The sequence below is a fragment of the Schistocerca cancellata genome, chromosome 3 (assembly GCF_023864275.1).
Source record: "Schistocerca cancellata isolate TAMUIC-IGC-003103 chromosome 3, iqSchCanc2.1, whole genome shotgun sequence".
Taxonomy (NCBI): Eukaryota; Metazoa; Arthropoda; class Insecta; order Orthoptera; family Acrididae; genus Schistocerca; species Schistocerca cancellata.
The window spans coordinates 700,949,771-700,965,442 of NC_064628.1; the positions used below are offsets into that span (position 1 = coordinate 700,949,771).

The following is a 15,672-nucleotide window of genomic DNA, read 5'->3' on the forward strand; positions in this document are numbered from 1 at the left end:
CTGGACTTGCATTCAGAAGAACAATGGTTCAAACCTGTGTCTGGCCATCCTGATTTAGGTTTTCTGTGGTTTCCCTAAATCGCTTCAACCAAATGTTGGGATGTTCCTTTGAAGGGTATGGCCACTTCCTTTCCCCTTCCTTCCCTAATCCAATGGGTCTGATGAATGTTACATAAATAATACATGAAATTTTATACTGTGATGTTTGTTATTCAGAAAAAGGGACAATGATTGTTAAGTACTTTTAGAGAGCTTTGTATTATGAATTTCATAAAATATAGAGAGACTGTCACTGATGGTCAGAAATAAAGTGTGCTGAATGTTAACAGAAAAGGTAAGAGAGAAACAGTATGGAGGATCCTAGAGAACAAAGGGATGGTAGTTGCCAAGGACTAGAGGGAGACTCTCAGCAGGATGGTTTGAATTGAACAAGTCCTGTATAACAAGAAGGAATTTGGACTGTAACAAAACATTTATAGAATAGTGCAAAGACGTGGGAAAGTGTAGAAGTACTGTAAATGTCCCACCCCGGCCTGATGCTGGAAGAAGCAAAATGAAGATAATGATGATGATGATGATGATGACAGACAATAAAGAGAAGATGCTTACACAAGGGGAAATTTCGTATTTTCTCACCATATTACCTTTTGTTTGTGTGGAATTCCAGCATTGTATTGCAAAGAAAATCAGCAACTATGTTCGTTCTTGTTATTGCTTTATTTTTCTGTCTCAGTTGCACTGAAAATTTGGGTTAATGTGAATAGATTTGAATGTGTCCATCCATTATCAGACCATTACCTGAGTGGGATGAATGAAGTAATATTTGTACATTTTGAGTTGTTCACAACTGATAAACTTCAGACATTTTGTGTCCTTGATGTAATTCCAGAAGTATTTCTGTGTCTGAACTCGTGTGTATGTTTAGATAACGAATGATGTTGCTTTTAAACTCTGAAGCTGCCTCTTGAAATACTGTGTGACAGAGCATGTAATTATTTTTGATGTGGACGTCTTCACCATTGCAACTGCTCCTGTATTGGATTCTGGAAGCTCTAATTAATTCTCATCTATCTCTACCAAAGTAGTAGAAAGCTCTTCAGCTCAGTACAATTATATTGTGCCTTCAGATATTGTAAGTAAGGTAACAATTCATTTGCTTACATTGATCTGACATTAATCCTGTATAATATTCACGAGTAACAGTTTTGTACTATCTCAACAATAGAATGATCATAACTTCATCTTATTGACATTTGTATCTTAGTACTAAATTTTCTGTACTTCTGTGTATTTCATCATTGTATGCACCTAGTTTGGCACTTAAAGCCACAAAGAGCTTGTAAAATTGCCTTGCAGTCTTCATCTTTTGCATTTCTGATTACCAATGTCATTCAGTTAAAGTAGTAATTCTTCTCATGCTGAGAGCTGTCACACTGATGTAAACATAGTTGTTAAATGAATGCTTTTTAAATATACACACATTTAAACTACTCCATAACAGACACTACCACTTCCTTGTTTTGAATGTTAGCAGCACCCACAATTTGATTCTGTTGGCATATTGAAGTCTCAAGTGAATCCCAAAATTGAAGGCTTGATGATAGATTTATTAGTTCCAGAGATGAATATTGTTGTTAAATTGTTGTATTAGGATCAGTTCTGACCATTTTGAGCCAGTTTCATTGATAATGTAATTCATTGGACTGCAGTAGCACCACCACTCAATAACTATTAAATATTAATAATCTTATGCTGACCATATACAATTTTTTAAAAATTTAGCATCATAGTTTCATGCTGATTTTTAAGAACTGTAACTGTGTGATATTTTTAAAACCAAATTAATCTTTGTTATGATTTTTGTAGGATTAAGTGGAACAGACATGAGTGATGATGATGAAGACTTATACAAGAAGGATGACAAGGATAAGAATGTACTGATTACTGATTTAGACCACAGGAGCAAAAAACAAAAGCGAACACACAAAGCTCAGTTGTGGTTTGAAAAGGTATAGGAATGATAATATTCTAATTCTGGTGGTTACCTAAGAGATCATGTTTAATTCCTAGATGACCCAGGCATCAGTTATCCACATATTTTCCATAAACATTTAAATTAATAGATTAAAAATTCTAACATAAATACACATTCTCAGTATTCTGTGTCACATATTGTTTCTCTTTTATTGATCTGTTACTTATACTTCAAAATAAGAACTACTTTAAGAATGGTTATGAATCTTCTTTCAAAAAGAACTAATAAGTTGAATATGCATAAATTTCTCCATGATTTACATGTTTCAAAGAAACATGCATAAAGAAATATGCATAAATTTCTCCATGAAATATGCATAAATTTCTCCATGATTTACATGTTTCAAAGAAATTACGATAATGGCTCTTCTCATTAATGATAATATTCTACATTTAGTGACTCTTCCCCTAGTGTGAAATATTTTGATGGTTATTTCACTTAAATGATTCTACTGCTGTTGCTAGCGAATTTGTGATAAAACTGAGGATGAATATATCCTGTTGAACAGTAGATCATATTTAATGCCATTGTCATTTAGTGGGTGCTAAACTGAAATCTTCCTTTACTTTCATGAGCAGTTGAATTGGGGACATCTTCCTAGCACTGCCCCTGATGTCCTGATGATAGCTGTTGTGTCCAATCACCTGACACCCACAACTCTTAGAGATTGTTTGGAGTTGAGTTGAGATGTATGCATCTTGCTCACTGGCATCCCATGAGAGTGCTCAGTTGGATTGAAGTCAAGCAGTGGGAGGGGCACTGTCTTGGGGAAGAAATAGGTCACCTGTGGGTGGCCAACGTAGCTTGGGTGGAAAAATGGATGCAAGTGAAGTTATTTATGACTATTGTTATATCCAAGAAATTTATGCAAAGAAAACTTGAAACCAATAGAACATGACTTGCTTAGTAATGGACTGAATTAACTGATTTAAAAGAATATTTTTTTCTTTTGGGAACAACACCTACCATGTAAAAAAAGAGAGAAAATTGTATGGTGGTTGCTGTTGCTGTGGGGATGAAGTTATTTACCAACTTTGACTACAACCAGAACTACACTCCATTTCGTATAGTAATCCTTTGAATAATGTTCTGAGCAGCACTAGAATATGGTTGAAAAAAGACTTTTGCACATCCGAGACATTTCTCAGCAGTATCATACTTTATTCTTGTTGTACTCATTAAAACTTGTCTTGCATGGAGAACATTAGGCCAGAATTAAAACAAAGACACAGCTTATGTCATTGTCTTTGTGGGCTCTGCAGCAGTTCTATGCAGACGGTGTAGTTGGTATAAATAAAATACATAGACGTTTAACCAAGAAAATCATCGAACAGGCTCCAGTGTTCTCTGCAACTGTTACAATAATTTATTTTTCCCCCCGTCTGGATCAGACTAAATCACCAAAATAAATAGTTTTGTGTCTTTCAGTATGTTTTTAAAATAAATATTATAGCCATATCAATGATTTCATGTTATTGTAACTGACTGGAAATGCCAAAATAATTTCTGCTGTCCCTCTATAGGAAATATTTTAAGCAGAAAGCTGCAAATTGTATATTAATGTTGTTACTGAAAGAACATTTCATCGTTTGGTAGTGGACTTTGAATTGTGTATAAGGGGCTTCCAAAAATCAAACACAAATAAATGTCCTTTCAGTCTCGAATCAAGCAAATAAACTAAAATACCAGTTATTTTATCCTGATTTTACAAATAAATCACATTTCCATTTCAAATAATAAAATACCAACAGCTGTTATTTTGGTTTTATTTGTTAGGCAACCAGTTTCGACATTACATTATGTCATCTTCAGGCCTGCATATATCAAGTAATCCTCATGTTAGAAATGTTGAAACTGGTTGCCTAACAAATAAAACCAAAATAACGGCTGTTGATATTATACTATTGGCAATCGACCAGCCGAAGTCCTGCATTCCAGATACAGGATGTAGTTACATTTATTGAACATTTCCATTTCGTTAGTTATAACTGCCCACGTCGTGTTGTGCCGACTCCACTGTAGTTTGAATGGGTTTTTAAGTTTGTTTTATATGCCTGACTTCTAATTTCACCACACAAGTCTCCAGGGTTGAGCAGTTATTGCCCGATGACGACACGCAATACAGTTTGTTGAAGTGGAGTTCGCCATTATTAATTATGTTTTTAGATTTAATTTTATTACTCGTACAGAGACTCAATGTTCCTTTGTTTAACAGCGCGTCGTCAAAATAAATATGAAATGCTAATGTCTTTGCAACACATAATGTCAACTATTGAGTTAAAGTTTGTACCTATTTTGCCATTTTAGAAAAGAGAAACCTTAAGCGCTTCTGCTTCTTTAGTGTCAGTATCAAATGTTCACTAATTTCAATTTACTTCCTATCTCAGTTCAGTATTTAACACAAATTATATATCAATGTCATTTCAGAGATATTACATCGGTTCACCACTAATGGAATAACACGTAATTGTCATTTAACATCACTTTTATTAATAATACTTTTTCTTATGATGTAAATGTTAATGAATGATCACTATCTAGGAGGAAAGAGGGATTGATCCTAATCATGAGATAATAGCCTTTAATGAGCCCGCAATCGTTAATTAAATAAAAAGTCACGTTCAAGGATGATATTCGAACAACTTTCGTTACATCCGTTTTCACATATCTGTCAAAACTAATCCTGTCGCCCACAATTCAAATTAACACTGATGTTAACCCCTTTTGTCGGAACATCGAATCGTAACTATTATATGAAAGTTTATTCTAGTCCCCGAATTAATTTCTTTCAGATACGCGCACGACCGAACAGCAGAACGGAACACAAACGACTTGTTTTAACAACCGAACAACACAATGATGTTACATTACAACAGTGTCCGCCCAGTGAACATCTCTTTGACTTTATCTTCTCTACTCTCCTTAGTTAAATTATTCCTAATTACAATTTATTCAGCTATTTAACAAAAACATCCAACAAAAAATAAAATAAATTTATCCCAATGAAAAGATCCGTTATATAGTGTAAAACTGAAACTAGTCAGTGACCTAAAAATGGAAAAAAGTAGACCAGTAAAGTTTGGTGATTGAAGTTAGAACAGTTGATCAGGCAACAATGGCGACTCACAATGTTGCACCTGCGTAGCGGCTGATGTTGACAACCTGCCCTCACAGTAGTTCAGTTGAGTATCGTGTGTGTTCCATGTTGGACCTGTTGGACGAAGTGCTTCTTTAGTGAGTTGGTTCTGAAATGAGAACAGAACAATGAATGAGCAAAGGATCAATTTTAAGTTTTGTTTTAAGCTTGGCAAGACACCGAAAGAAATGCATGCAATGTCGTATGTGTGTATGGGGATCAAACACTGTCCATGAGGTGTGTGTACGAGGGGTTCGCCTGTTTTCGAGGAGGCCAGGAAAGTTTTTCTGACGATCCTCGTAGCAGACGACCAGCAACTGCTGTCAGTAAAAGAAAAACATTGAGAAAGTGAGGACATTAATCACGAACGACCATTGAGTAACTGTGCACATGATAGCGGATGAACTGCAGATGATACGTGAATCCATTTGACAAATCCTTATCCAGGAGTTAGGGAAGAGGAAAACGTGTTGTCATCTTGTGCCACAAAACTTGATTGATGATCAGAAGCAGGCACATTTAGAGGCTTCGCAGGATTTTGTCGAAATGGTGGATGCGATACCCAATTTCTTGAACCTTATTGTCACTGAAACCTGGTGTCTCCGGTACAACGCTGAAATGAAATGACAAAGCATGGAATGGTGTTCTTCGACATCACCTCATCGGAAAAAGGCCAGAGCTGAAAACTCAGACATCAAGATGATGCTCATCACCTTTTTTGTTAGTCAAGGCATTATCCACAAGAAATTTCTACCTGTTGAACGCTGCATGGTATGTTGATATTTTGACCCGTTTCATGCAACATCTACACAGTATGCATAACAAGGTTCCTGATTTTTTGCTCACGACAATGCTCACCCGCACACAGCCAATATCGTCAAACAGTTCCTGGCAAAAAAGGAGGTGGTACAACTTGAACAACCACCATACTCGCCAGATCTCAATTCTCAGACTTCTTCCTATTCCCTCGACTCAGACTCGCTTTGAAAGGAAAGAGATTTGACGATATTCCTGACATCCAACGAAACGTGACTCAGCTTTTGAACACTATCCCAAAGGAAGACTTCATGCAAACTTTCCTGGACGTGTATAGCAGCACTCTGCAGTGCATAGTTACAGGAGGTGACTATTTCGAAGGACAGTAAGGTAACTGTAGTTCACAGTTCATCTATGTTAATGTTACAGGACTATTCACCGAACTTTATTGTACCGAACTTTATTGTCAGAGGTTGTGTTTAAGTAATTACCTGTGACTGTCAAGAACTATTGTAAAATCACATTGATTATATCAGACAAGAACTATATCCCTTCAAGCTAATTTCCAAAGGCAACATAAAACTGAATAAATTGTCCTAGTACTTGCTAATGTAAAGAAAACAAACAAAAAAGTATGAATTATGCAATAACTTGACACCAAGTTACCCAAAAAGGGCTCTCAAAAGAAGTAGTCTTACAAAATGTTGGCACGTAAGTACTATTTTCTATATAAATTATTAATCACTTTGCCATAATTGTTCCCAATGAGTACAATTGCATTACAGTATTAGTAGTCTTTGCCCTTTCTTTGCATACATCATTTTAAAATCTTGCGGCTTTTGTCTATTCAGGTACATTGCCTGACATCTTGTGCCACTAGTGGTTGGATAGTTCTTCCAAGTGGTACTAGAATGTGCCATCATCAGATTCCCTAATTTCCTCAAGATGTATCATGTGAAAATGAACAGAAAATACAATGTGTTAGTATTTGTTCTTATCTGCCTCTTCACTACATTTAGAGTTACTATATCTGCCGCAAAATAAGCTTCTATGGCATACATATGTAATGTTTTTGGACTCATTCAGCATTCTAATAAAATTAGTTTGATGGGGCAAAAAGGAAATAAAACCACCGCAGGAAAACAAATGAAAAAACCAAGACCAACTTACAAAATGAAATGTAACTGTAAAAGCACATGCAAAATCTGGATTAGAACAGCAATATGAATTAGAACAGATTGTTACTAAATATATAGAGAAAGGTTTGATGGCAGACAGGCACATTTAAAAGTAGACATTGGAAAATATCTAGTTTTGGACAAAGTCCTTCATCAGATGAGAGAGACATACACATTCATACCCGTACTCACACACACACACACACACACACACACACACACACACACACACAGTGTCACAGACACTGTCATCTCTGGGCAACATGGTGCCATTGCCATGAGTAGCAATCTCAGTTGGGGTGTGTAGTTGGTGCACACGAGAGGTGGGATCTACACTCTGCAAACCACCGTGAGGTGCAGAACAGATCTACACTCTGCAAACCACCGTGAGGTGCAGAACAGAGGGTTTGTCCCATAGTACCATTTATTAGGTTTTCTTCCTGTTCCATTCACGTGTGGAGTGCGGCAAGAATGATTGATTGATGCCCCATGAATCCTATGTAAGGGATAAATAGGGGGTTGTACTATATTCATAATCATTTAAAGCTGGTTCTTGAAACTTTGTATACACTTAGGCTGCCGGCCATGTAAACTGTGCCATTTCTTAGAGTACCAGCATTTTTTTGCTAACATTGTACATTTGTTTTACAGAAAACTAGCCTGCATTTTGTTGTGGTACTAACTTTTTATGAAAGCCGGCATCTTCTTCTTCCAGAAAATGTATATACAGCTCCTTTGATCGTTTGGTTTTTTTTTTCCCTTATATTTTTAATGATTGTAAGGTTTTACAAAATATACAAAAGTTTACGGAAATGAAAAACATGTTTTACTGACATTTTATTCCTCGTAATCTGCGGTTTTACATCCATCAACAGAAAACTGGTATCCTGGTCCCCACTAAAAATGTCTATACTTGGCAAACAGTCTATATCAGTCCACTCCTCTGTAGACCCAGTACGATCTCTTGCTGTGCCACCCCTTTGTCTTGGCCTCCTTTCACTGTTGTCAGGACAGATATTTTGTGGTTCTACATCCATAGTAGAATCACTTTCTTCATTCTCTGGACCCAAAAAGAAGAAAATCATTTTTCAGTATTCACAAAATGAAGAAATAACTTAAACAATTGGTTCAACAGTGGTATAATACAAAATCATGATTCGAAATACTTACTTGAAATTTGATGCAATTATTCTTGAACAAAGTCAGGATCATCATCTGAATTGTCGATATTGTCATCCCCACTCTCATTATCAACAAATTCCTTCTCCAATTCACGCAAAATTTCGTCATCTGTAAGAGAACATGAAGCCATGTCCATTTACTTACGTACTCAACGAGCAGACGCCACTTTCTACCTGCGTAGGTTCATACAGCGAATACAATCTATCAGCCTTTTGAGGAACTAAATGTACATGATCTGTTGGCTGTTTTGGACACTAAATGTACCAAGTAGGGCAATGAAGGCCTATCGATTTCGTCAATAAACGTGATTTCGTATTTAAAAGCAGGAGAAAGCAGATCATGTCAAATGACGTGACCGGCACTCTACATAAATTCCCGCATCCCGTCAATTGACATGATTGGCACTCAGAGTGTTAATAGACTTTCTCAAGATAGTTTATGTCTATCTTCAAGAGTATTCCACTTCAGTTCCTTCAGTATGTCTTTGACACACTCCTACAGATGAAACAAACCTGTGGCCATTTGTGCTGCCCTTCTCTGTACACATTCAATGACCCCTGTTAGTCCTCTTTGGTACGGGTCCCACAGACTTGAGAAATGTTCTAGAACCGGTAGCATGAGTGATTTGTAAGCAATCTCCTTTGTTGACTGATTGCATTTCCCCAGTATTCTACCAATAAACTAAAATCTAGCACCTGCTTCACGCATGACTGAACCTATGTGATCATTCCATTTCTTATCCCTACAAAGTGTTACAGACAGATATTTGTATGAGGTGGCCAATTCCAACAGTGCTTTAGTCCTGCCTATCGGAGTTTGCAGAGATGTGGCAGGGATGAAATGGTGTGTGTGTGTGTGTGTGTGTGGGGGGGGGGGGGGTGTTTGTACAGATAGTGAGTTCGAGGGACAAAAGGCATTTGTGACACTGTTGTGAGAGCAGGGAATGGGATAGAGGCAGGTGAGCAACAATAATTTGTGCGAGGGCAGTGGGGTTACAGGAATGAAGAATATGTTACAGGTAGAGTTCCTACATGCATAATTCAGTAAAGCTAATGTTGGTGGGAAGAATTCAAATGGCATGGTTTGTGAAGCAGTCAGTGAAGTTGAACACATCGTGTTGCTCAGCATGCTCTGCAAGTGGGTAGTCTAGTTGCTTCTTGGGCACAGTTTGACAGCTACCTTTCGTGTCAACATTACTTGTTGATGTGCTGCTTCACAAACCGTGCCAATGGGATTCTTTTCACCAATATTAGCTTTTCTTAATCATGCTGATGGGAAATCTGTTTGAAACTTATTCTTCATTCCCATAACCACCACAGCCTCAACCTTCGCACGTCCCTGCCTCTGTTCACTTCCCTGCTCTCACTCCTGCATGATACATGCCTCCTTCTCCCACCCCCCACCCTGCTCCTCTCTTCACCTCCCCTCAGTTTACTTGCATGGTCCTTTCTCTGCCTCCTGCTCCCCCTCTGCTTCTCTTTTCTCACCCAGCACAGCTCTCCAGATGGTGCATTTAGTAGCCTACCAGCCCACCATCCTACTCTTCCCATGTCTCTGCCCACTCTTACCGGCAGCAGTACAGCATCTTCCGCCATTCCTACCCTCCTAATTCTCCCTCTCTCTAGTCCACACTTCTTCTCTACAACCACTACCTAACCCAAACGAGATCACACAGCAGTGGCATCACAGTGCCTTAAGACAATAGTGACCGCGTGTGTGTGTGTGTGTGTGTGTGTCTTCTGTTTCTTTCTACTGGTCTCTCAACGGATGGTGGACTTTGCCTGAATGCTGATATTTTCCAACAATCTACTTTTAAATGTGCCTGACTGCTACTCAACCCTCTTTTCCTATATGTGGTGAGTAGCAATCTTATTTTAATTCATATTCTTATATGTGCATGGTAGTGATAAAAGGTCCACGTTTCGTCCCTTGTTAACATCCACCTACGTGAGAATAGCTCCAACATGTAACTGAAAATTGCCCTGTTGGAAACAGGATTCATCTCATTACATGATTTCAAATGAACTTGTATCCTGCCATCAGCGTGAACCAACAGTAACCCAGTACACAGGCACGGGTAGCCTTTCACCATGCTTTGAGTATCGAATGGTGGTGTTTCTGTACCCAGGAACCTGTGTGGCATGGTGACAGTTTTTATCCTACAGTGAGGTGATGGTACTAAATGGTACCTTTGCTCACTGGTTGTGTTGTTGTTGGCCAGTATTGAATTGATGAGTAATTTTCAGCCATGAGGCCACTCTGACAACTTAACCATCTATGGTAATGAAAGGCAAATCTTATTGTTTTCACTCAGAACACAATAAAAGACACGGTTATTAGAAGCCAACTCTTTATTAAGTCACGGCATGCAGTACAAGTACAGTATAATTTAGAGAACTTACACAAGACTGCCGACCAGAGCCAGTACATGGCCATATAAAAAGCATTTGCCCACCTAGGCCCACTTTCTGTCGGCTGCAAGTGATGGATGCTCTGGACAATGGTTGGCGGCCTCTGGTGTGGGCCCAGAGCAGCTGAATGGCGTGTTATTCAAATGATCATGTATATTGACAATGCTGTAATAGTGATGGCAGAGGTGTAATGTGCTGGTTACTATAGCTCTCCCTCCTTGGGAGAAAGAGCGACCAAATGGCAGCTCCTCTGCAGTGTGCTGATGGTTGTCACATCCATATTGTCTGAAGCGGTTGTCCTGGGTACGAACAGTTCCAAGTGAATAGGGATGGAAGTGGCTAGAGTCTGGACACACGTCTTCTGTCCGCTCCAGGAGAGCAAGTGGACAACTCCGGCATTCCACAGGCAGGGCTCAGGTCAGCATTGGACCATGCTATGTGTTGGGAAGGTGTGTTGTCTAGAGATAATGTAGGAGGTGCCAGCAGGTGGTGGCAGGCATCAGCGTTAGTGTAGATGGCGCATACGTCAGTGTAGGAGATGCCTGCATTGGCGTAGGAGGTGCCTGTGGATGCGTTGATGAAGCCCTGCTGTACCTCTACTGCAAAGAAGGCACCACAGGGACATCAAAGAGTCTGAGTTGCATCGTATGTGTGAGGCTAGTCCACTGGCAGAACAGACGGAGACCACATCAGGTGTGTCAGTTGACATGCTGCTCACAGCGAACTGCAGCAGCTGTGGATGAGGTGCAAGGGCAGTGGTCTGCAGGGAGGTGTCTGTGCCCATCGAAGGGCACAGCTGATAGCAGTGGCGCACCATAAGGCACTCATTGGTATGTACCATGAATACATGGCACCCATGCTTGGTATCCAGTGCGGGTGTCATCCAAACCCTTGAGCTCATGACGATGTCACAGCAGGATAACTGTCTGACAGCAGGAAGAAATGAGAAGGAACGTGAGGGCCTCGTGTGCTGGATATATTTTTGCATTTGCATTTTCAAAATTCATAAGACATTTTGCCTCGTCATTGGATTGTGGCTGAAGGGAGGCACCATGACATGGCAGATGTCATCACATGGGTTGAGCCAAAAATTGATGGCCATTGTCCGAAATCACTCTATAAGGTAGGCTTTCAACAGAAAAGAGAATTTTACAGTGCCTTGGGAGTTGTATCTGCTGTGATAGACAGACAGTGAACAACATAAGGAAACATGGAAAAGGCATCAACAACAAATAACCAAAAAATGTCTCAGAATGTTCCAGCAAATTCAATATGTATTCTTTCCCATTGTAGCATGGATCCTGGTCAAGGGGGTAAAAACATAGCGTGCTGATACCTGTTGATTTGAACACTTGCGGCAACCACGAGCAGGTGCTCTACCTCACGATCAGTACCAGGCAAGAACACATGACAACATGCCAGTTGTTTAGTGCAAGAGGTTCCCCAATGACATTGATGTAACAGGTTGAGAACTTCCCTATGCAATGTTGCAAGAATTGCAAAACTGGGAGTACCACCTTCTGTCAACAAGAGAGCGGCAACCACGAGCAGGTGCTCTACCTCACAATCAGTACCAGGCAAGAACACATGACAATGCCAGTTGTTTAGTGCAAGAGGTTCCCCAATGACATTGATGTAACAGGTTGAGAACTTCCCTATGCAATGTTGCCAGAATTGCAAAACTGGGAGTACCACCTTCTGTCAACAAGAGAATGTCACTGTGTAACAGGGAAAGCAAGGAGTTCACAATGGGTAAATGCTCAGGCCGGTGGATGATCAGGTCACCAATGACGTATAATGTGAACCACTTGTTGAAGCACTGGGTCTGCAGTTGTACCAGATGACTGGGTCTGCAGTTGTAGCAGGTGCAGTCCTGGAGCTGGTAATATGGTAACAAGCAGTAGTATGTCTTGCTTTCATCTCAAGTTGAAAACACAACAGTTCTTTGAAATCCAACAAGAGATCGGGCCCCGTTGGTAACTGAGACAATGCTTCCTCTTTGGCATGCTGTGACATTGGATGGAAATGGATCTCCTAATTGAATAACTCGACGAAAATAAGATCCAACATTGAAGGCGGTGAACACCTTTGTTGAGTTAAGCAGCTGAAGAGTGAAACAAGGAAACTAAAGATATGATATGTGGCTAAGTGGAATTCTGTTTTGACTTGCAAATATGGCTGCTGAGCTGCATTGAGCTCAGCTTGCTCAGAACCATACACATGATGATGGGCCAGAAACACTTCCAACCCATACTGGGATGCATCTGTAACAAAGATTAAATATTTACCAGGTTGGAAGACCACAAGGCAAGGTACAGGGGGTAATTTGTTTTTAAGTTACCCAAATACATGCTCATAGACTGGTGACTGCTTGAAAGGAACACTTTTATAAAGCAGTTGGTGCAGAATGTGACCCTGATAGCTGAACCTAGAATAAACCTGTGATTGTGTGCTATTTTATCAAGGAACCACCTGTAGTTTCTGCAAACTGGTCATTTGAGGCAAAGCCTTAATAGAGGCAACATGCTGTTCCAGGGTTCAAACATCCTGCCTCTAAATTTTATGGCTGAAATACACAATAGAGGTTGAGAAAATTGTGGCTTAGTAAGATTACACTTAAGGTCTGCAGTGTGCAAAACAACAAAGAGAACCAAGGTTACATAAGTGTTCTTCCATTGTAGTCCCTGTTACTGTTGTCACCGTGCAACAATGAACATCTGCTGTAAGTTGCTCCAAAAAGCTTTGAAATATAGCTGGGCACTAACCACTTCAGACATTAAGCGTTGATATTAACAAAGACCAAAAGGCATATTCACTACAAGCAGTTGTTTCAATGTGTCCTGTAAGGATACCTGCAGGTAGGTCTCAGCCAAGTCAGTTTTGGAAGAGACCGCTTTTGCAAGTAGTTGTCAGCTTGAGCAAGAGTGTATGTGTCAGTTGTAGACTGCGAATTTATGATAGCTTTAAAGTCTCCACAAATTTGGAGCTGACCCAACAGGTTTTTTACAGTCACTAGTGGTGAAGTCAGTTGTATGATGCCTAGTGTAGTCAACCAATCCAAATCAGAATTAACAAGCCGTAGGTTTAAGCGTGATATGTACTGTGAAGTTGTTTACACATCCTCATCCCTCGGAAAACAAATTCGGAAATTCAGAATACAATGAATCTAGGTCTTGATAAGGAACCTGATCTGACACAAGAAGCATAGTGTCAATAATAGAAAATTCAGAAGCAACAAAAGCATCTAACCCAAACAAATTTTCAGTATGAGGATCATTAGCAATCAAATATATGATAGGACGGACTACAGGTTTGTAAGCCATGGCAGTAGTAAACTGACCAAGAATAGGAATATACGGTTTATTGTAGCTGACCAGGTGTCATTTGATGGGAATCAACATTGGGGAGTCCAGCGAAACATATGTTCAAGAGTTGAGGAGCAAAACAGCTGCTCTGGTGTCCACTTGCAGCGATAAAGTTTGTTCGGCACTGACACATCAATAAAGAGATGAAATAGGACAAACATCAACACCCATTTGATCTGAGAAAGGCTGAGAACAGCAAACTGATGCTGTGGTCTTTCTTGTGAAACTTGTGGCTTGATGCTCACTGCCTGGAACATACAGCTCTGTCTCGTGTTGCACAAAGCAAGAGGGGAATGACGGAAGTGTTGCACAGTATGCTTGTTGTTGTTGCTGACGGGTGTCAGTTGCAGCTAGGTTCCCGGGTCTGAATACCATCACCTTCCTCTTTTCGCAGCAAACTTGTTGCTAGATGCCAGTGCGACAACAATGTTGCCCTTGCTTCAATTTAGTAGCCCACAACAGGGTAGACTTCAAAGGACTGAGGAATGTTTAAAACTTATTCCAAGGATGGGTCCTCACATTGGAGGGCTCCCTGTTGAACTTCCATAATGAGTGCAAGGCATATGATCACATTCCTAACCATGAAGTCTACATTGGATTCCTTGGAGTTTTTAATAATAAATCAATAATTATGGCTCAGACCTGTATCTCTGCTGCCCAAGTCCATTGTGACTGCTTGTGGCAATGATATGGGTGCACTATCAATGATAAGAAGATAATAGACTACATATTTCATCAAAAATGAGTGGAGCCAGTTCATGCAAAAGCAGTAACTGCACAACAACTACTACATGCAGGTAGAAATCCATGGTAAAACAAGCCTTATGAGTGTTTTTGACTGTCACCCAAAACGCTACGAAGTGCTGGCAGAGTGGTTTTTCATAAGTTTCCCAGTAGTCATTGATGGCAGAAAAGGCGATGGGTGTACCTGAGACAGTAGAGCCTGAACTTGCAACACAGCCTTTAGTTTTCCCAAGGTGGTCAAGGTAAGTTGCTGCTGCTGTAGAAGTGATTGACATACCATATCCATGGATAAGTCACACACAAAAAAAACAGTCACTAAAGTTGAGTACATGGAAGTTCTACTCATTGTCACTTGTGTTCTAACTCTGAACACAATAAAAGGCACAGTTGTAAGAAATCTGTTATTTATTAAGTCAATGACATGACAGCATAAGTACAAATTAGTTTAGAGAACATAAAGAAGAGTGCAGTTCAGAGCCTGTACATTGCTATATAAAGAGAATGTGGTGCCACTTGTTATCGGTTGCAGGCAATTGAAGTTCCACACCAAGGTCAAAGGCCTCTGGTAGGAGCCCAGAGTAGTGAAACAGTGCACTACTCAAATGAACATGCGTACTGACATGCACCATAGTAGTGATGGCAGCAGTGGAGTATTTGCGGATTACTACATTTTTCTTTGCTATGGTATTGCCATTGGCTATTTACTTCACTGCTGGTGGTTATCCCAAACCAACACACATTGCATTCCATACATTGGGCACCCTTTATCCTGGCACAATCAAATATGCAAAAGACCACATTTTCCCCGTACTGCACATGGGGTATCATTTCAATTGTCAGTGCTAGGTTTGAAGTCATTTTAGTC

The 15,672-nt window shown here is 39.8% G+C and overlaps 1 protein-coding gene across 1 annotated transcript in view; it reads left to right on the forward strand.

Moving 5' to 3' along the window:
- The window catches only part of LOC126175692 (pre-rRNA 2'-O-ribose RNA methyltransferase FTSJ3), a 110,564-nt gene that overhangs the window by 68,058 nt on the left and 26,834 nt on the right, over positions 1-15,672 (forward strand). Inside the window, exon 9 of the mRNA XM_049922629.1 lies at positions 1,867-2,009. Within this exon, the coding sequence (XP_049778586.1) occupies positions 1,867-2,009 (143 nt within the window). The remainder of the gene's footprint in view (positions 1-1,866; positions 2,010-15,672) is intronic.